Source organism: Diaporthe batatas (genome assembly GCF_019321695.1).
Source record: "Diaporthe batatas strain CRI 302-4 chromosome Unknown Contig00005, whole genome shotgun sequence".
Lineage (NCBI taxonomy): Eukaryota > Fungi > Ascomycota > Sordariomycetes > Diaporthales > Diaporthaceae > Diaporthe > Diaporthe batatas.
Window position 1 is genome coordinate 1,860,275 of NW_025408552.1, and position 23,478 is coordinate 1,883,752.

The following is a 23,478-nucleotide window of genomic DNA, read 5'->3' on the forward strand; positions in this document are numbered from 1 at the left end:
AAGTCGAGAGGCAGGGCTGGCGATTGCAACTGCGGCCGCAGGAGCCTCAGAGGTTCGTTGTATCCGGACATGGTTGGATGTCCTGCTGAATGCAACGACATGTCGTCGAAGTGGCCCAACGCAGGAAGCCAGTCTAGGCTTGAGCAAACCCGGAGAAGTCACCACTACATTGGGAGTACCTGGCAGACCCCTGCAGGCTAGGGTGGGCTTGGTGCAGCGGAGGCGTCACGGCCTCTGGTCTGCCCTCCCATGTCAAGCAATCCACCGCGACGCATCTGCACTCGCTCTTGTCCACCATTCCATTCCACTCAAACTCGCCCACTCCTCATCAGTCGCTCACTCACTCACTTGCTCGCTCGTGCTCACCCCCGCGAGCCCCATCTGTGCCGGGCCGCTGGTTGCGTGATACTCAGCGTCAACACAGGGAGCCAACACAACATGCCTTCCGAGTAGATACTGTGTAGTTGGATATACAGCAGCAGGGCCACTCGAGCAGCCCAGCCCTGCCCATTGTCCCAGTCCCAGTCCCAGTCCCAGTCCCAAGCCCAGTCCCAGTCCCAAGCCCAGTCCCAGTCCCAAGCCCAGTCCCAGTCCCAAGCCAGATCAGTCCGTACGTAGATTGGGGGCCTTGTTCCACTTGCGCACACGCCACACTAATCCACACACATGCGCCCTTTCTCACCCTCTCTCTTTTCACGACGGCCGCTCTCCATCTATCTTGGCTGGGGATTTGCATTGCGCATGGGAGGTGCTGCCGTTCCGTGTAGAAGACGGGCTACTCTGTCGCCCATAGCCCATCTGGTCTGAACAGGCCCATCCTGTCTGTCTGTCTCCCTGGCCCCATGACGGCCACGCGGAGCCGGGCCACGCAGCTGTCAAGCCGCAACATGCAGGTGCCGGTGCATTCTGGTGCTGGCCGCCCGGCCTGGTTCTGGCCCTCGATCATTTTTTGACTTTCCTGCTGGCCATCTCATCGCCCTGCTCCGTACACCTCGCCCGTAGGACCAGGCTAACAGATCCGGACTGCCTGACTGCCTGACTGCCTGCCTGCCTGCCTGCCTGCCTTACCTAAGACGTCCCATACCCAAGCCCGTGGTCCATGGTCCATGGTCCATGGCCCATGTTCTATGGCCCATTTGCACGCTCGCATACCCCGTACCTTAAAGCCATACCCATGCATACCCATGCCCATCCACACCCATACCTCGACTCGCCCTTTTCCACACTCCTCCCATTCCCTCCCGATATAACGTCTCTTCTCAACTTCCACCTTGCATCACCCACCAATTTTCCCTTGTTCATTTGTTTGCTCCTCGCGCCTTCATCCCGGCACTGCTCGCAGCCCATCATCCACCATCCACACTGCGGCTCTACCTGCCCGGTCTTCCTTACTCTTGTGCTCTTTATTTCCTTGACCATCCTAGCACCACCACCACCTTCTTCACACCATAACCACCACCACCCTCTCTCTCTCTCTCTCTCTCTCTCTCTCTCGCCCCAGCTGGAATACCTTCACTCTCTCACCCGGCCCACATCCATCTGCACGCTCCAAGGCCTTACCCAGCGTGTTCCATCCACATTGCCGCAGATCGCATTTCTGCCAAATCAGCCAGCTCCGCGGTTTTGGTGTTCCTCCTGTCCGTCCGTATGGACTTCGACCGCCACATGTAACCCTCCCCCCCCCCCAAATTTTTGGACTTGTGCTGTGTGAGTGAGCCGCCCTGGTCACCTCGCGGCGCCGGCAGGAAACGACAAGGTCGGCGCCTCGCTCCCACCAAATCTCTCTTCCTGTGCCTCTCACCCTGCTTTGGACAACGGCGCCCTGGCCACACCCGTAATCATGGCCCCAAAATCCCAACCACATCCCGCGGGCACAGAAAGCCCTTCGCTTCCCACCGCTGCAACATCGTCAAAGGAGGGCTCCGAGGCACCCACCTCCAGTAAGCAATCCAGAAACGCCTCGCCCTCCTCAGCTTCTGGTGTGCCGCCCAAGAGAGCAGACTCTGAGACAGCGCCTGGTAAAGCCACATCCACCTCTCAGCCCATGACCAAATCCTCTTCCTCCTCGTCAGGGTCGAACCCCCCGGACGCCAAGGACGCAGCCACTGGTCCATCGCCATACGGCACGCGCTCCCGCGGCAGGACTGGCCGGGCACGCCCTAATTACGCAGAGGACAAGGACATCGACTCGGACCTTTTCGATGCAGCCCCCGAGCGGAAGGACGATGGCGATGCCAAAAGATCCACAAGACAGGCAAACCCCTCGTCTGCCACGGCCCAGGACAACCTGCAGTCCGGATCTTCATCTTCGTCATCATCTTCGTCACGGAAGCCTCTGCCCTCCTCAGACGACGGGAAGCACGGTGGCTCCGCAGCGGCCGCCGCCACCACCCCCGTCACCACAACCACCACCACCTCAGCAGCCAACAAAGAATCACAACAGCAGCAGCAGCAGAGTCAAGCTAGCGCATCAGCAACACCTGCCCCTTCTGCAAACCCTGCAGCTTCTTCGCAGACATCCAAGAAGCGCAAGGCCGGAAACCCAGGCAGCTCATCAGCTCTGAACCAGCAGGCCGCCCCGGCGAGTTCAGGATCGTCGGGGGCTGCTCACAGAAAGTCGCTTGGTGGTGGCGGCGGTGCTGGTGGCGCCAGCGGTTATGCCGAGACAAACATGATGAGTTTCGAGGAGTGCCAAGGCAGGCCCAAGAACAAGACGCTCACAGCGGATGATGGGACCATCCTGGCAGTAAATGGTAAGTGAGATGCCTACTGTCACCCCTTTTCGAAGCAGCACAGGCTGATGCATCCAAACAGACCACGTCTACCTGATCTGCGAGCCGCCTGGTGAGCCATATTACATTGCGCGGATCATGGAGTTTTTGCACTCCAAGAATGATGCAACGCGCCCGGTGGACTCTGTCAGGGTCAATTGGTTTTACCGACCAAAAGACATTGGGCGCAAGGCCCAGGATACGCGGATGCTGTTTGCGACGATGCACTCCGACATTTGCCCTCTAAACTCGCTGCGCGGCAAGTGCACGGTGAGGCACAAGGCAGAGATCCCCAATGCGGAAGCGTACCGCAGGAGCCCAGACTGTTTCTGGTGGGACAAGATGTACGACCGCTACATCCAAAAGAACTACGACGCAATCCCCACCTCGCAAATCATCAACGTGCCCGAGCGGGTCAAGAAGGTGCTGGACGAGCGCTGGAAATACATCCTGGTGGAACAGGGTCGTGGAAAGGAACTTACCAGCGCCGTGAAGTCATGCAAGCGATGCAGCGGCTACTGTGCAAGGTACGTACCCTCCCCAGCAGTCAGGTGTTCGGGTGGACAGCGTCACCATAGCCACCGTCCTAAACAACCCCCCACCCCTAATGCCTCCTTCACTCTCTTGTTCCCTTTCCCCGGCAGCCCTTGTTCAGCAATGCGCAGTCGGTCCTTGAGCAGGCGAGGCAGGCTAGCAAGGCCCCAGCGGGCCCGAGAAAAACCCAGCTGTCACCCTCGTTCCCTGCTGGCAGACACATGAATCCACGCTAGGACCCTTTTGGGGCTGCCCGTCCGCCCCCACCACATGCGCTAACCACTTTGGGTAGTGCTGATTCGGTTGACTGCGGGTTCTGTAAGAACACCTACCACATGCAATGCGTCCGGCCGCCGTTGCAGAAGAAGCCCGCTCGCGGCTTTGGCTGGGCTTGCGGGCCCTGCAACCTGGCCCAGGAGAGGAAGCTTGAGGCTCTCAACGCACCCCATCTCCATCATGACTCCGCCGGCCATGTCAGCGCCGAGGACGAAGAACTGCTCGAGGAGGAGGAGGAGGAGGACCCTGTGCAGGCGAACACGAACCGCACAAGCCCCGACGTGGAGCACGACCACCCACCCCCAACTCAGGAGCAGATCTACCAGGCTAGCCTCTGGCCATTCAGGTATCTCGGCATGCACTGTAAGTTAGAAGATGCTCTGGACTACGACGACCGCATCTACCCCCGTGCCAGTTCCAGGCTGGGGCCTCGGCATCAGGCCACTGTTGGAAACTGGCCAGGCCGGCCCGTGGAGTTCGTTAAGACCCTGGAGATCAAAAAGACTGGTCGCAAGGATGGCCGTCACTCCAAGGAGATCCAGGCTCTGCTTGAGAAGGAGAAGCGGGAGCGTGAAACGCGGCCCAAATGGGTGCAAGACGAACCATTCTCCGGCTATGTTCCACGTGGGCTCGATGTCGACGAGGATGACCCAAACTCGACATCGACGTGTCTCTGGAAGCCTGCCGAGGACGTAGATGGAGAGCCCGTCAAAGACGCTGACAACGACTTGATCATCTCCGAAGCTGGGATCGACGACTACATGGACAGGGCCAGATCTATGACGAAGGAACTCGGCCTGCCCGACCGGAGTACGAATCTGGAGGATATTGCCAGAGATCTTCTATACAAGAATAATTACAACGCAGAGGAGGCACTCCGACAACTTGCCAAGACGGACAAATCGCTCTTCAAAGAACCCGATTTGACCGCGACGGAGCAGAAGAAATTCGAGGAGGCTGTGGGAAGGTTCGGCTCTGAGCTCCAGAGCGTCAGAAGACACGTCAAATCGGTGCCCCACAAGTGGATCGTTCGCCATTACTATAAATGGAAGAAGACGGCACAGGGCAAGAAAATCTGGGGAAATCACCCGCAGCGGAAGGGGAAGAAGGAGATCAAGCGTGCGCAAGCAGAGGCCAGCAAGGCCGCGGACGAGGTAGCGGATGACCACGATGATTCGGCTTTTGACACCGTCAAGGCAAAAGACCGGAAGAAGAACTTCATGTGCAAGTTCTGCAACACCAGGACATCACGACAGTGGCGGCGCGCTCCAAATGTTTCATCCGCCGTGGTCATCGAAAATGGTGGCAAGAACAAGGACAAAGGCACACCATTCGTTGTGGCTCTTTGTCGGAGGTGTGCTGAGCTCTGGCGGCGCTATGCCATTCAGTGGGAGGATCTGGACGAGGCGGCCAAGAAGCTCGCTGGATCCGGCGCCCGATCATTGAAGAAGAAGATCGACGAGGAGCTATACAAGGAGCTGCAGGCAGCTGACGAGCGGATGAGGGCAACCAAGTATAGATCACCCGAACCTTCAGTACCCCCACCAAACGCAGCGGCAGCCTCCGCGACCCAAACAACAGGACCCCAGGAGCCGCCTCGCAAGAAGCTCAAGTCCGAGCGAGACCCGGAGCCCGCGCTGCTGGAGACAGGAGGCATGGGCAGTGCTGCCGTGACCAAGAAGAAGGAGAAGGAGAAGCCGATTGAGAAGCCCGCCCCCCCGCCTCCGCCGCCGATGCCCAAGCCCAAGACGATGCCCTGCAGTATCTGTCGCCAACTCGAGCCTCTGGGAGACCAGCACCTGTCATGTAGGGAGTGTCGGATGACGGTGCACCGCAACTGCTACGGCGTGATTGACAACCGGCAAAACGGAAGATGGATCTGCGACATGTGCTCAAACGACAAGAACCCGCAAATCTCCCTGGTAAGGACATGTATTGCTCCCCTCCCCACCGAGCAGAAGCTAACTGATGCATGCAGCATTACAAGTGTGTGCTTTGCCCTGTCGAAAGAACCGAGCATGACTTTGTGGAGCCTCCAAAGATATCTCACAAGAAGAAATCCGAAAAGGAGCGCGAGCGCGAACGACTGGAGAAGGAGTCTGCTCAGAAGGCAGCCGATTTCTACCGAAAACTCCAGGAGGAACTCGGCCGACCGGTAGACCCCAGGGAACCGCTGAAGAGGACAGCAGACAACAATTGGGTCCACGTAACCTGCGCCGTCTTCACCCCCGAGGTGAAATTCGCAAACGCCAAGGCCCTCGAGCCCAGCGAGGGCATTCCCTCAATTCCCCGGTCGCGTTATCAAGAAGTGTGTAAAGTCTGCAAGCAGCAGGGCGGCGCTTGTGTACCATGCCACAATCCAACTTGTCGGACGACATTCCATGTAGAGTGTGCCTACCAACAGGGTTATGCTGTCGGGTTCGATATCACTCCCGTCAAGGGGTCACGTCGGGACCAGCACAACATTGTCAGCATTGGCTCTGAAAGTGGGACTATGACAGCGGCAATCTGGTGTAAAGACCACGTGCCAAAGAGCGTCATTCACCACATCGAAGACGTGGTCGATGAGTCCGGCTTGAATGCGCTGCAGCTCTATGTGCGGAACTTCAAGCAGGCTGATCTGGCGCTGTCAGGCTGTGCTCGCAAGGCCAACCTCATCCCGGCGGCTGCGAGGCCGGTCACTGCTGCAACGACCACGCCAATCAACCGCAGGGCCTCCACCACCACGCTTGTGCCTGCAACGTCGCCAGTTCAGGTCAACGGGGCGTTCAAGGAGGAGGTGCCTTACATCATGCAGCCAGCTGGAAAGGTCTGTATTACTTGCGGCACCGACGTCAGCCCCAAATGGCATTCGATCGACGCGTCGCAGGGACTGCTCCTGGTTAATGGCCATAGTGGCAGCTTGGGCGAGGAGGCTCAAAAGTTTGTGGCACAGCGCAACTATCAATGTCACAAGTGCAAGAAGGCCAATCGACGTGTCGAGCCTCAGCCAGTCGTCAAGCAGGAGGCATCTCCCCCACCTGTCGAGGCCGTGAGGTCGCCTCCCCCTACAATCCAGGCCACCGCGAGTCCACAAAACTTGATGAGCGTCAGGAATATTGCGCCGCAACCATGGGATCGCCCTCCTCGCCAGACCTCGTCGGATGCCCCGGCAACACAACCTCCCCCGATAGCTGCAACGAGCCACGGGCCTGCTTTCGGCCCCCCTCCTGGGCCGCTTTCTGTGCAAGCCCCGGCTCCCATTGCTGCCCCCATCGCGGCACCCATGGTGCAGGCTCCCCAACAACATACACAGCCGCCGCCGCCGTTGGCGCAGCCAATCGCTGCCCCGCCGCTGCAATCTGCCTTGCCACCGCGAGGCCCTCCTTCACATCAATATCCACCACCTCACACACCGCCGTATGGTGAATGGCGTCGACCATCATCGCAGCACGGGTCTCATCCTCCTCCGCCGCCGCCGCCGTCCCAGCCACACCACATGAACGGGGCGCATACGCAAATACCACCGAGCACGGTGCCACCGCTGGCCCCGCCTAATCATCTGCGACCGCCGCCACTGTCAGGCATCCCCCCGCCCCCGCCACCTCTGCAGAACAGCCATGCTCTTGGCCACCATTACGGTCCCCAGCCGGCAGCTAACGGTATGCCGCCGTCGCCGAGGGGCATGGGAGGGCCACCGCCTCTGACGAATGGGGGCCCCTACTTGCCTCAGCACCATCAGCCCCACTCGGTCCATCACCAGCCTCCTCCACCTCCTCATCACCTTACAAATGGCGGGCCTCCGCCGCGTGCAGCAGAACACCCGTTCACTCATGGTCTCCATCCCCAAAGATCCCCATTCTCAACGCCTCACGGCAGCCCTCCCGTCACGAGGGATACCGTCATGGCCGGCCGGGAGACAAGCATGCCACCGCGGGCACCAGATAACCGACAGCCCAGTGGAGCATCCGCAAGTCCATCATTGCGAAATCTGCTACACTAAGAGTCCAACGATCCGATTGAGTCATGTCGAGGCTATCTGGTAGGCTAGCCACCTTCAGGAGTGAACTCATCGAGGCAACTCACCAACCGGTCGAAGCAAAAAAGAGAGAAAAAATAGACAACACACCTGGAGCCACAATCCTTCAGCAGCGAATGAGAACTTGGCCTACGTCAGGCTTTTCACGTCTTAATCACAACAAGCGCTGCTTATTTTTGTCGTCTTGTATGCCAGAAGAGGTTTCACAGGTCGCGTGTAGAATTATTGTATCCCAATGAGGGTATTTTTAGATACTGGTCAAGTTCGTCGGCCGAAGACGGAGAGGCTGGAAGCAGACGGATTCGAATGAATGAATCGGTCGTACTACCAGGAGGAATGACGTCGAGAGGACCAATGTAGGCATTGCCTCAAGATGGCATAGAAAGGCGCCGTCAGGGCTTCAGGCCTGGACCGGCAACAATTGAGAAATACTTCAAAATTATGCATCCTATGCATGACCTGTGATATGTTCGTACTCGACGCCAAACCTGAGTCCACGAATCACTCTTTGGAATACACCCTTTCCTCCACACCGATATCCTCGTTCCTACCACAGACAATTTCAATTAGCCAATTCATTGTCATCTGTAGTAGCACAAATGAGGCGGCCAAGGGAGTGTACAGAGCCAGTCTCAAGTAAGGGAACTCCTCAATACGCCCTTTAGAGACAGGCGTAGGTCCTTTCTTTGGGTTTGGGCAATAATGGATGAAGAGGACGGACAGGAACCGGCCAAGGCGTGAGGACCACAAAAAAAAGGAAGTCTTACCATAACTCGGGCTTCTCGGCGATAAAGGTGTCCATCAACTCCTTGCAGCGCGCATCGCCAACGACCACGACCTCGACGCCGCGCGAGCGGAGGTAGGCCTCGCCGCCGAGGAAGTTTGCGTTCTCGCCGATGACGACGCGGGCGATGCCGTAGAGGAGGCAGGCGCCCGTGCACATGTCGCACGGCGAGAGGGTCGTGTACATGGTACTGCCCTGGTAGGCCCTCGCGGGGAGGCGGCCTGAGTTGTAGAGGGCCGAGGTTTCACCCTATATTATATGTTTTTGAGTTGTGAGTTGATGCTGGCCAATGCTCAGGTGGTCTAGTACCGGGAGGTTTGTGTGCTGCCCAGGTGGCGCTTCGACTTACATGGTGGACTGTAACTTGGTCAGTTCTTGTTAAATACAAATTGAAACCCCAACTTTTGTAGTCTAGCGATAGAATGAAAAAGAATTTATAATATGGGTTCAGAATTTTTTCTTCTTCTTTCTCTTGTCTATTGCATGTCTACGCGAAGACTTCTTCTCTCAAGGTGTTTCTTCTTGCTTCTATGAGAGAATGACCAAACTTACTCGCCGAGCCTAGTTGGACTCTCATATTGTGGCCTCGCCCAAGGAGCTTGCCATCTTTTGACACCAGTGCGGCGCCAATCTGTGTATCACCGAGTAGCAGTCAGTAAAAAAACCCAGGATCTTAAGAACGTTGCAATTTAGAAGGCGGGCGTGTGTGTATAAAGAACGCCATTTCGGGCGCCATCTGCCGGTCATTCATACCGGGATTCCGCCCTCCGAGTAGGACTGCTTGGCCTCCTCGAATGCGATGTCCAGACCTTTCGAATCGTCCATTTTTGGTGGCTGTGGTTTGATAAATGGATTGTTTGGTTAGCAGAAAGTTGACGAGGTGGGTAGATTTCTAGAAAGTCTCTCAACGCTGATGGAAAGCCCCTCCCAGGGCCGATCCCCACCATTGCCCGATGTTATCGTTCATCTGCTGATAAGGCGGTAGACACTATCCTGACGTTGGTCGATTACATATATGAACGTGAAGATCCGTTTAAAATTGAGTTCTTGTTGGGCCCTCCTCACATATTGTTTGTTCACAGTACAATTTGGTTCATCCTGTATGTATGTAGGTATGGGATTGCTGGTCTCTTTCTACATCCACAGTGCGGCATCTGGCCGCTCATCTCCAGTCAGCTGGGGCAATTCGAGATGGACTGACACTTGCTGCGATCCTGGATCAGGACTGCCTCCGTAGTCTCAAGTTCGGTGGGATATTTTCGTCACTACGACAAGGAGTTATTGCGCGGTTATCCTACAGGAATTCTCTCATTCCGCATCATATGCCACCATCTTGTCGCCCTCCACATCTCATCTTCCCAGCCGCCTACCAAGAAGTGATATTTCCTTAAAAACCACGGCTTCGGCTCCCAGCTTCTCATGTCCCATGGCCTGGCCGCCTCCATTCCCCGGCTGTTCCCCTGCGATCCCCAGACGATGAGCCCCTCATTGCTGCAGATATCACGGCACAGCTCGTCCTCGTCGAGCAGGGGCGGCTCTTGAGCGATAGCCCTGAGCGCACGGTCCCGGAACGATGGGAAGGGTATGACGTCCAGGTAGACGTGATGCTCGACGGTGATCTGGACGTCGACCGGCTGGAGGTCCCTGGGCGCGCCCGAGAACTTGGACCGGATCTGCGATAGTTGCATCGACCCCTTGCTCGCGACCCAGTCCCTGTTGAAGGGGCTGGCGGCCTCGTCGGCAAAGATGGCCTCGGGCCCAGTCATGACGCCTATGGCAAGGGTGTTGTCCATGACCGCGGCAAAGAGCTGGCTCTGCTGCACGAATATCACCTGCTTGACGTCCGGTACCCGCAGATTCATCAGGCGCTGCATGAACTCCCCCAGGCTGTCCTCGCCAGGCAGTGAACAGGGTTTTGAGACTGCTGATCGTGGCGAAGGCACAATAGTCGAAGATATTTTTGACGAAAATGAAGGTGATTCTACTTGGGAGGGATCTGTTTTGGTATGGCTGCTCTTTCCGGACGTTGGAGACTCGAGGAAGAACAAGGGATGTTGCTGTCCTGGAGTGGTGAAGAAGATGTTCGCCTGGACAGATTTCATTGCCGCAGAGAAATCCCTATCCTGAAGGCTTTGGATAGGCTCGGGTGTTTCCTCAGTGCTGTGCCATTGCTCTCTGCCCATCTCTCCAAGCATGAATGGCTTGCTCGGGGCCAGAGCCGGAGCCTCGAGGTGCGTCTCGACAGCATCAGATACGCCATCTTGGTTCCCCACAAAGTCCCATACTGGATCGCTGCTTGGGATCGGCCACGATGCATCGAATGACAGACCATCCAAGGCTGAAGGCTCCAATGTGCCCAAGTCCTCACTCAGGGGATCCAACGCAGAGGTCTGCGCAAGCTGTGCCGCATCCTCCTCACCAGAGTCTGTCAAGCCTGACACAGGCTGCTCTTTTTCCAGCTGAGATGGAGCAGGCCCTGTCAAATTGTTCTCCTGCGACGATTTTGACAGTGCCTGGTCGACATCCTTCTGGAGAAGGTGGTCTAGCAAGGCCAGTCTCTGCTTCCTCCGTTCTCCTATGATGATAATATCAGCTCCTTGCCGGGCCTGACCAAATTGACGGTGAGTTCAAGGTGACCGACTGTAAATTCGAGAAGCATTCCTATTCTGCTCCTTTCTGACAGCACTGTTCCTCTTGGTTGCCGGTGGTGCTGAACGGGTCTCACCGCCTGCGGTGGCGTCTGGTGCCATTGGGATGGTGTGCTAGAAGCGTCCTTTTGATGACTGATCATGAGGCGTAAAGCCCCCTTACCACATGAGATCAATGGCAAACTTGAGAGTATTGACCAAGGCAATGGATAGCCCACTGGCAAGTACAGACAGGGTGCAGGACCACTTTAGACGTCCCCTCTTTGGGGAGCTCAGAAAAAGACATGTGATGGGTGAGACGGCCGAAGCCAGGGGCTAAGTCCGACGGGAAGGATTCACCCACTGCATGCTGACAATTCAAAGAGACTGATGTAATGCCTTTCTGCACACAGTGGGTTCAGACCAATGGGGAAGATTCCGATGCTGAGGGTATTTCAGGCGCTTCGTCTTCTTCAACGCCGGCAGAGGTCGAAATATGCCTTGCCAGCAGTCATCTCAGCATCATGTACTAACACCGTTGCACGACCGCAACCTCCAACAGTTGTTTTATGTCACACCAGAGTTCCTATAGCTTGTATAGATCTAGCCGTTGACTTCAGAGGGGTGTGAGATGTTCTCTAGTACTTCTATCTTGAGGTATCCATAAAGAGGTTATCCCCAAGGCCGTTGGAAAATAGGTGCAGTGGCTGCTTAGTTGGCACCCGAGCTGAGCTTTTTGCTGGTTCTTGGTCTCAGCCCACAGGTATGCCTGGTCACTGCACATGTGCAGATTCCTGTAGTCATTACAAGCAGAGTGTGCCTGTTTGCGTTGGCTCTGTGGACACTGGCCGCATGCAGGCCGTAGCAGGTAGGAAGGAGAGGCTTGCAGGCCTGGCCCGCTGGTCCCCTGATCTCAAGTGCTGGCTGGGCCTTGGGCCTTGGGAAAGTGGATCCAGGGTCCTTGCCTGGCCAGTGTGCAAGTTGCAATCCCACTGGACAGGTATTAAAGTACCTAGGTACTCGGTACATGCATGTGTGTACTTGGGTACCTCGATACCTATGTACCCAAGTACTTTTTTTCCCCGTGATTCATCCATCTTTCCTGTATTGTCACTGCATTCTGAAGCCATGTCAGTGTCTGGCAGATCATTGAATACACTGGCCCGTGAGATGTCCTGCCACATGCCTACGTAGTGTCAGCCTAGAGCTTATTCAATCAGGAGGACGAACTGTGCTAGGGTGATCTGTCAGAGTTCAAGTGCATGACCCCTGGGAGCTGAGAGTATGTACGGAGTACCGGGACACAGAATCGGTAGTGTGTTTCCCGGAAACGACGTCAGGGCGGCCATCCAGGCGGGACTGGGCCCTGCAGCCTGGCAGCAGTGAGTTCTGGAGGAGAAACCCCGAGCGCTGCGGGGCATCCCTGTCTGTTAGCAGCGACTGGGACTATTTTCAGGTCTGTGTAGTCTGCCCTGCCAGCCGGGCCACATCAAGCCGTCAGGGAAGGCACGCCCGGGGTGGCGCAGGTCTTCCACTAACAGATCGAGCAGCTTCTACGTCCTTCCATTCCATGGATTTTCGATGGGCGGGCTGACAATCCGGTTGGTTCTGCCTCTGCACCCGGCTCCCAATCTCAGCCTCCTCTTGCCGTTGCCGTGCTGCGAGTCTGTGGGTGTTCGTGCAAGCTAAATTCATTTCAGCGTCGCGGCCGCCTTGTCCATTGTCAACTACCCGATCACCACCACCACCACTTTTTTCCCCCTTGCACGCACCAGCAGCAAGTTAGTACTCTCTTGGGATTCGTCCCCTTCATCTGAAAATCCTCTTCCATTTCAGCCCTTGATACCCTTTCCTGTGTTCCTGGCCTTGTCTTGCAGGTCTGGTTATTGTCCCTCCGCTTCTGCGGCAACCCGCCAGCTCTCTCCGGCCCTTATCTCTTTCCTGTATGTCTCTTGATTTTGCCCAGTCTTCTCTTGCGCGACAACTATCACTACCTCTACATGCTTGTTCTACTTACCTCTGGAGTTGTGTGGCTTTGCGCTGACCGTCTGCTGAATCCATAGCCGACAACGAGCGAGAAATCTTTCCGGTCGCCCAACAAATACCCCCACATCTCCGTCTATCGTAATCCGACAATATGGTCCGCGAGACTGCTTTCTACGACCAGCTCGGGGTACGTTAAAGGGCTTAAAAAACACCGTGCTTTGTTCTGGCTTTTGCGCCTTGGACACAGGCTGACACTGCTGTTCAGGTCAAACCCACTGCTACCGAGGCAGAGCTCAAGAAGGCCTACAAGGTCAACGCACTCAAATACCACCCTGGTACGTAATATCTTCCGCTCAAGGCCTTCATATGGACTGCATTATCCTAACAATATACCAGACAAAAATGCCCACAACCCGGCTGCCGAGGAAAAGTTCAAAGAGATCTCCCACGCTTACGAGATCCTATCAGACCCCCAGAAGCGCCAGATCTACGACCAATATGGCGAGGCTGGCCTCGAGGGTGGCGCAGGCGGCGGCGGTGGCATGGCCGCCGAGGACCTGTTCGCTCAGTTCTTCGGCGGCGGCGGCGGCTTCGGCGGCGGTCTGGGAGGAATGTTCGGCGGCGGCGGCGGTATGCCCAACCGTGGCCCACCAAAGGCCCGCACAATCCACCACACTCACAAGGTCTCCCTCGAGGATATCTACCGCGGCAAGGTCTCCAAGCTCGCTCTCCAGCGCTCTATCATCTGCCCCAAGTGCGAGGGCCGTGGAGGCAAGGAGGGTGCTGTTCGCAAGTGTGCCGGCTGTGACGGCCACGGCATGAAGACCATGATGCGACAGATGGGTCCCATGATCCAGCGTTTCCAGACTGCCTGCCCTGACTGTAACGGAGAAGGCGAGATCATCAAGGATAAGGATCGATGCAAGCAGTGTAACGGCAAGAAGACCGTCGTCGACAGGAAGGTCCTGCACGTCAACGTCGACCGTGGTGTCAAGAGCGGTGCCCGCGTCGAGTTCCGCGGCGAGGGTGACCAAGCACCTGGAATCCTGGCCGGTGATGTCGTATTCGAGATCGAGCAGAAGCCTCACCCCCGTTTCACTCGCAGGGACGACGACCTGTTGTACAACTGCGAGATCGAGCTGGTTACAGCTCTGGCTGGAGGCACCATATACATCGAGCATCTGGACGACAGGTGGCTGAGCGTCGACATTTTGCCTGGCGAGGCCATCGCACCAAGTAAGTACCCAACTGATCTGTCGGTCTCTATCGTGGTGACAAACTGCTGACCTCATTTGCAGATGCCGTCAAGATGCTCCGTGGCCAAGGTATGCCGTCATACCGCCACCACGACCACGGAAACCTTTACATTCAGTTCAACGTCAAGTTCCCCGAGAAGGGCTGGATCGCCGACGACGAAGCTTTCGAGCAGCTCCGCAAGATTCTCCCCTCGCCCTCTGTTCAGAACGTCCCACCTGCTGAGGCCATGACCGAGCCAGCTGATCTGGAGGACCCAGACACCAACGCCGGAGCGAGAGCCTTCGGCGGCGGTGAGGGTATGGATGAGGAAGACGAAGACGGTCACCCACAGGCTGAGCGCGTCCAGTGCGCATCTCAGTAAGCGGTGGTGGACGTTGTGGTAGCTGCAACACACGTACGATGTCATACGCATGAGGCTGTGGGATCGGGCGGCGGCGAACCCATTTTCAGGGTCTTCCTTTCTGCAAGAAACCTTAGCTGTGGTTAGAGACGTGCCAGTAGAAGGGGCGGTGTACGGACTAGTTTACTGCCTTGGTGCGCTATGGCTTGCCGTCTACTTGCATACTGGAAGAAAGCGCTTTCATTGGGATTCTTGCGTTTCAGCACACGCGACGGTAAGATTCGATGCGGCGGCCGCGGCTGACTTGGGGGTGGACGTAATGAGGAATGCTAAGGGAGGAGGATAGATGACACCTCGTCTTCTGTCTCTCCTCAGTTACGTCGTGATGAAGCAAATCGTGGGCGTTTAGAGGGGCATAGACAGGCAACTGGGAGCTCATCAGCTCCTAGTGAAATCCGTATTAGGTTTTTTTGGCAATGGATGGTTCGCTTTGAACAGAGTCTCATGACCTGCTTTCCAGCTACAAGTGCCTCGACTACTCTGCTTCTGCCATACCCTCCTCAAAATCTGTCTTCCGCAGGTTTTCCGCATTGAACAGCAACGTCTGCAACTCCTCTTCTGCAAGATCTGTTTCATGCTCGCCAAAGTCTGGGACTTGACCGACCAGGCCATCAGTCACCTTGTAATCCTGTTCCTCGTGTACCACCCTCAGCAAAGACTTGCTTAAATCGTACTCTCCTCCGTGAGTCCTCGTAGGCTCAACCGCAACAACTAGTTTATCGCCATCCACAACTTCAATCTCGAGCGGGTTCCCCGGAAGGCTGATATTGCGCACATAGTCTAGGGTGCCAGTCGGTCTTAGAGTGAACAAGAATATCGCGGGCACGCTATACCGATCAGTCAATCCGCACATCACCACACATGAATCATGTATATGAAAAGGTCACACGTACCGCTCGCAGATCACCAGGATGGCGGCGCCCTGCTCCTCTCCCCCGGCCGGCCTCCCGGTCCAACACGACAACCCCGTGACGGCGAGCTTGCCAGCCCCGGGGACCACTTCCCGGACCGCGCTCAGCAGCGGCGCCCTGGCGAGCAGCCTGCCCTCGAGCCAGCTCCATACAAACAGGTCAGGGTCCCCGCCGCCGCTGACCAGAAGGTTGCCCATGCCGGCGGCGGCGTCGCCCTCGGGGATACACAGGCGGTTGACGAACTCGCCGTGGCCCATGCAAAACGCCTCGGTGACGTGCGCCTGCTCCACCGTTCCCCTGCTGACGCGGATGTGCTCGTCGCGGTCCGCGGTGACGATGTAGGGCCGGCCCTGCGCGTCGTGGCCCAGCGCCACCGCCGTCAGGAGGGAGACATGGCCCAGCAGGAGGGTGCGCTCAAAGAAGGGGACTTCGGCCTTCTGAGCGCCGGCACGGGCCTTGGCGCTCTTGGCCGTGATTTGCTGGTCTAGGAGGGCCATGCGGTTGCGCTTGGTATGGACGGTTAGCTCGTTGGCCTGTGACTTGAAGGGTTTGTCTTCTGCTGGTGCCGGGCTGGGGGAGGCGGTTGCGGGTGAGCCCTCCTTCTGCTTCTGTTCCGGGGCAGTGGCGGTGGGCGATGGGATCAAGGGCAACGAGTAGACGTCGCCAAACTTGTCTGCCGACAGGATTGTCTGGTTGTCGGGCATGATCACGAGGGAGCATGGGCGCTTGGGCATGATCCTACGGCCGTGTGAGTTTTATGCCTCCTTACAATCGCAGTTTCCCTTATTTGGCCTGAAGCTACGTACCTACGGCTGAGCAGGTTCAGGTTACCGAGGCCATCATGCTCGAACACCCAAATAGACTTGCACTGCGTGACTGCGACAAGGTGTCTCCTGTCGGCTGTAGCAGTCAGGATGATGACCATGGGCCGCTCCGACGGCTGGGATCTTGGCCCTGGACGAGGGTTGGCGACCTTGCCTCTCTTCCCATCTGGCGTGTCCTTGTTCTGGTCTCCTTGCGTCTCCCTAGTGTTGTCTCCTGCCTGGCCGTTCCCTGCTGGGGGCGCATTCGACTGGTTCTCCTTCTCCCCAGCGGCTGAGGTGGCGGCGTCAAGCTTTACACGCTTCGCAGGCGGGCCTTCATGGCCGTCTTGCGAGGGATTCGGCGTTGACTCCTCCGAAACACTGATTACCAGCCGGTCCTCTGGCCTGAGAGCACCCTTCTTCTCCAATGGATATCTCCAACTCGAAATGTGAGAGCCGTCTGTGAGTTTAAATGAGTGCAGGTTTCCGCCCCTTGCGGCGAACAGGACGTCGCCGCAGATCTGCACGCTGTGGAATGGCAGCTTCATGTTGGGCTCAATCTGCTCACAGATTTATGAACCTTTCCCCAATTCGAATGAGAGGTTTCAAAAACCCTCCAAAGCCAGCAAGAAAAAGTCAGTCGAGGCTGATGAGCCAGAGGTACGGGGTACCCATGAATGCATCCGCCATGGCCAAAAAAGTCCAGCCTGCGGCTTATCGATAAGGCCCTTCGGGAGACAGCCACAGTTCTGCACAGCCACACCGCTGCCGCCCCGAAAAATCACAACTGCTGTAACAAAATGAAAAACGAGCCGCCGCTGTGTGAACTCTCGCCTTTCCACCCCTCCACCGACACACGTCAAGTCAACCTCGACTCGATCACCACCATTCCCAACCCGTTTTAATTTGCCCTTAAAAACTCCTATCTTCAAGCTTCGACAGCAAAAGAAGAAATGGGGGGCAAATCCGCTAACAAGGCCGGCTACTTCGACAAGCTCAAGGGCTTGCTCGAGGAGTACAAGTCCATCTTCATCGTCGGCGTCGACAATGTCTCGTCTCAGCAGATGCACGAGATCCGTCACGCCCTCCGTGGCGATGCCGTTGTCCTGATGGGCAAGAACACCATGGTACGTGATTGCGACAGCACATCATCGCAGGCGGGCACAGATGTCTGACCAAGCTTCGATTGGATTAGGTTCGCCGTGCCCTCAAGACCTTCATCGCCGACTCCCCCGAGTACGAGCGTCTCCTGCCTTTCGTCAAGGGCAACGTTGGATTCGTCTTCACCAACAGCGACCTGAAGAGCATCCGCGACAAGATCCTGGAGAACAAGGTCGCCGCCCCCGCCCGTGCCGGTGCTCTCGCCCCCGCCGATGTGTGGGTCCCCGCTGGCAACACCGGCATGGAGCCCGGCAAGACCTCTTTCTTCCAGGCCCTCGGTGTCCCCACCAAGATCGCCCGTGGTACCATTGAAATCACGGCCGACCTGAAGCTCGTTGAGGCTGGCTCCAAGGTCGGTCCCTCCGAGGCCACCCTGCTCAACCTGCTCAACATCTCCCCCTTCACCTACGGTCTGGCCATCGAGCAGGTCTACGACCAGGGCAACACCTTCCCCCCCGAGGTCCTCGACGTCGGCGAGGAGCAGCTCCTCAAGACCTTCGGCAGCGCCATCTCCACCATTGCCTCCGTGTCTCTGGCCATCGGCTACCCCACCCTGCCCTCGGTCATGCACTCCTTCGTCAACGGCTACAAGAACGTTGTCTCCGTCGCCCTTGGAACCGAGTTCTCCTGGCCCGAGATCGACGAGCTCAAGGACCGCATCGCCAACCCCGATGCTTACGCCGCTGCTGCCCCCGCCGCCGGCGCTGCCGACTCTGGCGCCGCCGCTCCTGCTGCTGAGGAGAAGAAGGAGGAGGAAGAGGAGGAGGAGGATGACGACATGGGCTTCGGTCTCTTCGACTAAGCGGTGTGTCTTTACGCCTCTCGACATTTGATGACACGTACGATCGATGAAATAAACGGCTTCTCGTGATGGGGAGCCGACTTGAGCCGGTTCTCTGCGGGACATTTGAAAACGGGTAAATTGGTTCGTCGGATTAGGGACCATCTCATGGGATAAAACCCTTTTGGTAGCGAACAACGACGGATCCTTTGCTCCCAACCCATGTGCTTCATGGAACTGCACTGTGACAGGCCAAATGCCGTTGCGTGCCATCAACCCAACTGGTAAGTTTAGAATCCTATTTCCTTACTCGAAGCGAAGGCTTGTCGAAGATTAAAAAAAACTACTCAAGAGCTTTTTAACCCTGAATCTTTCTGATGACCTCATCACCACCCAATGAGACTCGCCTTCATGCTTCATTTTTTTGTACAAGATATCTATTTGTTCTCTCAATCGGGGTATCTTTACTAACAAAATCAAAGATGTACAGGTGGTTTTTCATGTTCGACTGGATGTAAAAGTCTTGACCTCTCCCGTCGGCTCTGAACTTTAGCTCTGGCCAGACATGTGTGCGCTCATATTCCTGTAATCCTCTCACTCACCACCCTCCCCTGCTGGGGTACGAGTATTGCCCTAGCCGTGTGTAGAGCCGCCTCGGGCAGACCCGCTAGTCGCGCGACCTTGAGCGCATGACTCTGGCGGTTGAGGCCCTTGCGTAGCTTGTGAACGTAGACGAACCCTCCATGTTCATCCTCAGCCACATCCGTGCAGTACATCTCCACCGCGCCCGCGTCCCCTCCGTCCTCGACCCGCATCGCATGGTCAGCCACCAAGTCCGCAACGCCGTGGAAGTGCGTCGCGAACAGCGTCCTGCACTTATTGGTATGTACGAGGTGGTGGAGACACGCAAAGGCCACCGCGCAACCGTCCTCGGGTGTCGTGCCCCTGCCGATCTCGTCCATGATGACGAAGGAACGCGGCGTGGCCTGCCGGAGTATGGTCGCCGTCTCGAGCATCTCTACCATGAAGGTGCTCTGGTCCCCGTAGAGGTTGTCTGCCGACCCCACGCGGCTGAACATGGCGTCCACGATGCCAATCTCGGCGTACGAGGCTGGCACATAGCAGCCTATTTGCGCGAGGACCGTGATGAGCGCGTTCTGGCGGAGGAACGTCGATTTGCCAGCCATGTTTGGCCCGGTGATGAGCCAGACCCGGCCGTGGTGGCCGGTGGTGCCCCTGCCGCCACCGGCCCCGACGAAGCAGTCATTGCTCTCGAATGTTCTGCCTGCCTCCCGCAGCCCGCCCTCAACGGTGGGGTGCCTGCCACCAACGATAACGTGCCCCGTGCCATTGTTCAGCACCGGGCGGACGAGGTTCTGCTCCGTCGCCAGGCGCGCAAACGACGTTGCGATGTCCAGCTCATCCAGCACGCGCGCGTTTCCGCGCAGCCTGACAATATTGAGTACCGCTTGCTGCCTAAGGCCCTGGAAAACGCGCTGCTCCTCGGCGCGGATCTGGAACCGCGCTTGGTCCAGCCGCCGGCCGAGCTCGGTCCACTCGGGCAGGTGGAAGGAGCGCGATGACTGCGTCTGCCGGCCCAGCAGCCCGGGGATGTCGGCGATGGCAGACGACGCCGATGTCAGGTCCTTCTTCCCCTTGATATGACAGATGTGGCCAAGGCCAGGAGTCCACTTCAGTGTCAGCGATTGTGCGCTGAGCCGTTCGCGCAAGCTTGTCGTAAGACGTTCCTTTTCGTCAAGGAGGGCGTCGAGTTCGGAGTGAAGTTTCTTGAGGTGTCTGCTGGCGTTTGGCTTCATAATCCAGACCTCGTTGTCCTCGCCGTAGTAATTCTGAAGTGAAACCGGCTTGCGCCTTTTAGCCGATTTTGGGAGCAGTGACGAGTCCTCGGCCGAGCCTTCATTTTCTACAATTTCCTGAGCCAGTGCGATCATGTTCCCAGCCTCGCTATCTTCAATCTGATGCTGCTGCACGATGCCCTCTTCGTCGATCGCCTCGCGAATCCGGCGGGCTAGCTTGCGGGGGGTTTCAAGGTCGATGCGGTCTGTCATTTGTTTTAAAGATTCTTTCGCTGCGGCCGATTCAACATCAGTAGCAGAAACAGTTCCCAGGAGCATAGAGACAATGTCTTCCGTAGCTTTAATTGTGCTCGCGAGGTCAAGGAGATCATCGGCATCTCCCCGACCGAGCGCAAATTTCTGGACAAGCCTCTGGGAGTCATGGCTTCTTCGTAACAGTAGGGTGATACCTTCGCGTAGCGTCTCGTCGGCAATAAAACAAGCTACAAGATCCTGACGGAATCTGATAACATCCAAGGACGTCGAAGGGGCGCTGAGCCACTCATTAAGAAGCCTGGCACCGCTCTTTGTGACTGTACGTCTGATGGCATGAAGCAGGCTGCCCCGGAATGTGCCGTCACGCATGGTCTGCTTGATCTCAAGGGACCGCATGCTATTCCTATCAATGTTCATCACCTGCACGGTCTCGTGACGTAGCGGGGGCTGGAGCTTCATGCTAATGCCCTGCAGGCGATCCTTGACATAGTGCAGTAATAAGCTGCCCGCTCTGATCTCACTATCTGTGAACGACTGCAGAGTGTGGGGTGGTATGTCAGACTCAAGCATTGGTGCCCAGTCAGAGATAGTCATCAGCTCGCCCCCGGGAGCATATGTTACGAGCTGTCTCTCCTCGGCGAGAATTGAGAAAATAGCATGACCAGTGCGTGATTGGAGAGCATCATCCAACACGACTTCCCTCGGGCAGATGCGCGAGAGCATGGATCCTAGCAAGGTCATCGTGGTGGCCTCCGTGAAGAAATGGCCTGTCGACAGGTCCAACCACGCCAGCCCGATTGGGGCGCTCGCGGCAGCATCAGCAGACGCAACTCCTCGGCCGCCATCGAGTGACAGTGTTTCAAGAGCCGCAGATGCCGAAGGCTGCGGAAGATTATTCCCAGACAGGTGAATTGCCATGACATAGTTGTTGGCATAGGGATCCATGAACTGCTCGTCGATGAGAGTGCCAGGGGTGATGATGCGGGCAACCTTACGGTCGTGCATCAAACCACCCGACTTTGCCTGGTCTGGGGCGGCATTTGGGAACTCCTCGGCAACGGCCACATATCGATTCAAGTCTTGAACCAAGATCTTGAGGAAACGGTCTAGCTGGAAGAAAGGGAATCCGGCCTAGTGTGGAAGACAAAACCATTAGAATCCGAGAAGATGGTGCCAGGTCCGCGCAGAAACGTACGACGTCTGACCCGAAAGGGCGGGCGAGAGGGGAGGAGAGGGGACACGGCCGGGCTGAGAATTACCATTGGCACGGGCCCGGCAGCCGTCTTCTTCTGGGCGACCTTGAGGTTCAAGAGCGGGCCGTATTCGTCCGCGTGTTCAAAGTACAGCTCGTAGAACCCACCGACACGTGTCAATAGGACGCAGTTGTCAAACTTCTGCATGTTGCGGCGCGCCTGTAACACCACGGTCGGGTATGAGGGAGCAGCCGGGGCCGCCTGCTCGTCGGCAGGGCTGGCAGGCAGGGAGTCTGCGCGGACGAGCCCCTGGGGAAGATCATCGAGGCTGACAACAGTCCTGGTCCTCTTGCCCCGGATTTGAATGTGGGTGTGGGTGTGGGGGAAATCACGCGGTTGTACATGCGCCCGAGTCGGGATGCCATGGCATCGACTGCTGAGCCTGCATCGTAAGGTAACCGTCGGAGCTGCCCATGTTCCCAATAGGTGAGAGTGAAATCTCCGTTTGTGGAATGTTGCCCTCGACGAGCGAGCGGCCGGACCTAGGAGTGAGGGCAGCATCAATACTCCGTGCTGATTGTCGCTTCTGAACGTCCTTCACGTGCCCATCTCCAGTACAGATCGAATATGCTTGGTAATTGTGACTGACATGGGCGGAGGCGTGAAATCAGTGGCAATGGACGAGCCCGCTGGCGTGAGGGTGGCAGTCGAAAGTGGACTGACTTCTGTGGTGTTGTTTGGTTGTGTTGGTGAAGTGAAGGAGTGCTCCGTAGGGGTAGGGGTAGGGGTAGGGGTAGGGGTAGGGGTAGGGTCCAGAGCGCAAACACCACCCCCAATCTCACCCCCGACCCCAACCTCGTGTAATCCCTATCTAGGCGAGACGGATCACCAACCCATGCCGCCTCCACTCGTCAAATCTTCAACAATCTTGGCAAAACTCGGCTTTCAACTTCTTAAGCTTAAGCCCGTTTAGCTCATCGGTAGAGCGCATCACTAGTAATGATGAGGTGACTGGTTCGATTCCAGTAATGGGCATTACCTGATTCGGCACCTCACCAGGCGCCAGCGTCAAATTTTGTCGATCTTTTTGACTTTTTGCATACGAGCAGCAGATTTGACCTCGGCTGGCTCGACTGCTTGCTCACGGTGCTGCTGGTCCCTTAGATCTCGGGGGCTGACTGTTGACTGATGGTCTGCAGGATGTTGTGCACCTGTCGCTCTACTCTTCACCTTCACCTATATCATGGACCCTGGCACCATGTCCCACCACATTTATTGGCACGCGGCAGATAAATGCAGGCATGGCTGGTGAACGGTACATACACTCTACGGAGTACATCAAGTATCATGCAGGTGTGGCATGAACTGCGGCTAGCGATGAATTCGGCCTCGCAGCCTCGGCGGAGTCGGCAGTCGGAAGGCAATTTTCACTTGTGGATCACCGCCTCAGCCCCTTCAAGCATCGAGAATCGTGAATCGCACATCCGCGATCGCATGGGCGAAATACACATGTCAGGTTGCCGGGTTGCCAGGTTGCCAGGTTGTGTGAACAGGACCCTGGTTGCTTGGGTTCGACACGACCTCAGTGCCTGTCCTCCACCTCGGGCCGCGGACCCGCTCGTCCCTGGGGTCGCAACACCACAACCACCAGCCATGCCACAACCGTGATATGGATTGGTTGATCATCGAGATCACTGCAAAATGACACGACAACACGCTCACTCGGCCGGCCAGCCAGCCAGCCAGCCAAGCTACCCGGTCAGGAACAAGCAACCGATCGACAGCCTGTCCAACATGCCACGCATGATCTGCATCTGGCAGTGGCCATCTCGCGTTGGACCAATATCGGGCAATGAACAGCGGCCACGAAGTAAACTCGGGCACGCACCCTGCATTTGTTTTGT

At 57.0% G+C, this 23,478-nt stretch overlaps 6 protein-coding genes across 6 annotated transcripts; 3 read left to right on the forward strand and 3 right to left on the reverse strand.

The window, feature by feature from the left end:
- The first annotated feature begins 617 nt into the window (after positions 1-617).
- On the forward strand, positions 618-8,034 carry KVR01_005295 (DNA-binding E3 ubiquitin-protein ligase SNT2). The gene is made up of 4 exons (XM_044787804.1): positions 618-2,753; positions 2,815-3,298; positions 3,598-5,503; positions 5,560-8,034. Exons 1-4 carry the CDS (start codon positions 1,841-1,843, stop codon positions 7,561-7,563), a joined length of 5,307 nt encoding a protein of 1,768 aa, XP_044645740.1. The 5' UTR covers positions 618-1,840; the 3' UTR covers positions 7,564-8,034.
- A 1,591-nt stretch (positions 8,035-9,625) lies between these two features.
- On the reverse strand, positions 9,626-11,343 carry KVR01_005698 (uncharacterized protein). The gene is made up of 2 exons (XM_044784879.1): positions 11,025-11,343; positions 9,626-10,958 (listed from the first exon to the last, which is right to left on the reverse strand). The coding sequence occupies exons 1-2, from the start codon at positions 11,131-11,133 to the stop codon at positions 9,673-9,675; spliced, it is 1,395 nt and encodes a 464-aa protein (XP_044646143.1). The 5' UTR covers positions 11,134-11,343; the 3' UTR covers positions 9,626-9,672.
- A 1,804-nt stretch (positions 11,344-13,147) lies between these two features.
- On the forward strand, positions 13,148-14,614 carry KVR01_005137 (type I HSP40 co-chaperone YDJ1; the record flags this gene model as incomplete). The annotated part of the gene is made up of 4 exons (XM_044789994.1): positions 13,148-13,183; positions 13,262-13,331; positions 13,393-14,232; positions 14,295-14,614. The coding sequence occupies 4 exons, from the start codon at positions 13,148-13,150 to the stop codon at positions 14,612-14,614; spliced, it is 1,266 nt and encodes a 421-aa protein (XP_044645582.1).
- Positions 14,615-15,128: 514 nt separating this feature from the next.
- On the reverse strand, positions 15,129-16,915 carry KVR01_005517 (uncharacterized protein; the record flags this gene model as incomplete). The annotated part of the gene is made up of 3 exons (XM_044783717.1): positions 15,129-15,480; positions 15,547-16,302; positions 16,371-16,915. The coding sequence occupies 3 exons, from the start codon at positions 16,913-16,915 to the stop codon at positions 15,129-15,131; spliced, it is 1,653 nt and encodes a 550-aa protein (XP_044645962.1).
- A 274-nt stretch (positions 16,916-17,189) lies between these two features.
- On the forward strand, positions 17,190-18,526 carry KVR01_004908 (ribosomal protein P0). Its single transcript, XM_044783201.1, has 2 exons — positions 17,190-17,494; positions 17,563-18,526. Exons 1-2 carry the CDS (start codon positions 17,321-17,323, stop codon positions 18,328-18,330), a joined length of 942 nt encoding a protein of 313 aa, XP_044645353.1. The 5' UTR covers positions 17,190-17,320; the 3' UTR covers positions 18,331-18,526.
- Positions 18,527-18,728: 202 nt separating this feature from the next.
- KVR01_004873 (mismatch repair ATPase MSH1) lies at positions 18,729-22,310 on the reverse strand. Its single transcript, XM_044789911.1, has 2 exons — positions 21,641-22,310; positions 18,729-21,512 (listed from the first exon to the last, which is right to left on the reverse strand). Exons 1-2 carry the CDS (start codon positions 22,133-22,135, stop codon positions 18,885-18,887), a joined length of 3,123 nt encoding a protein of 1,040 aa, XP_044645318.1. The 5' UTR covers positions 22,136-22,310; the 3' UTR covers positions 18,729-18,884.
- Between the last annotated feature and the right edge of the window lie 1,168 nt (positions 22,311-23,478).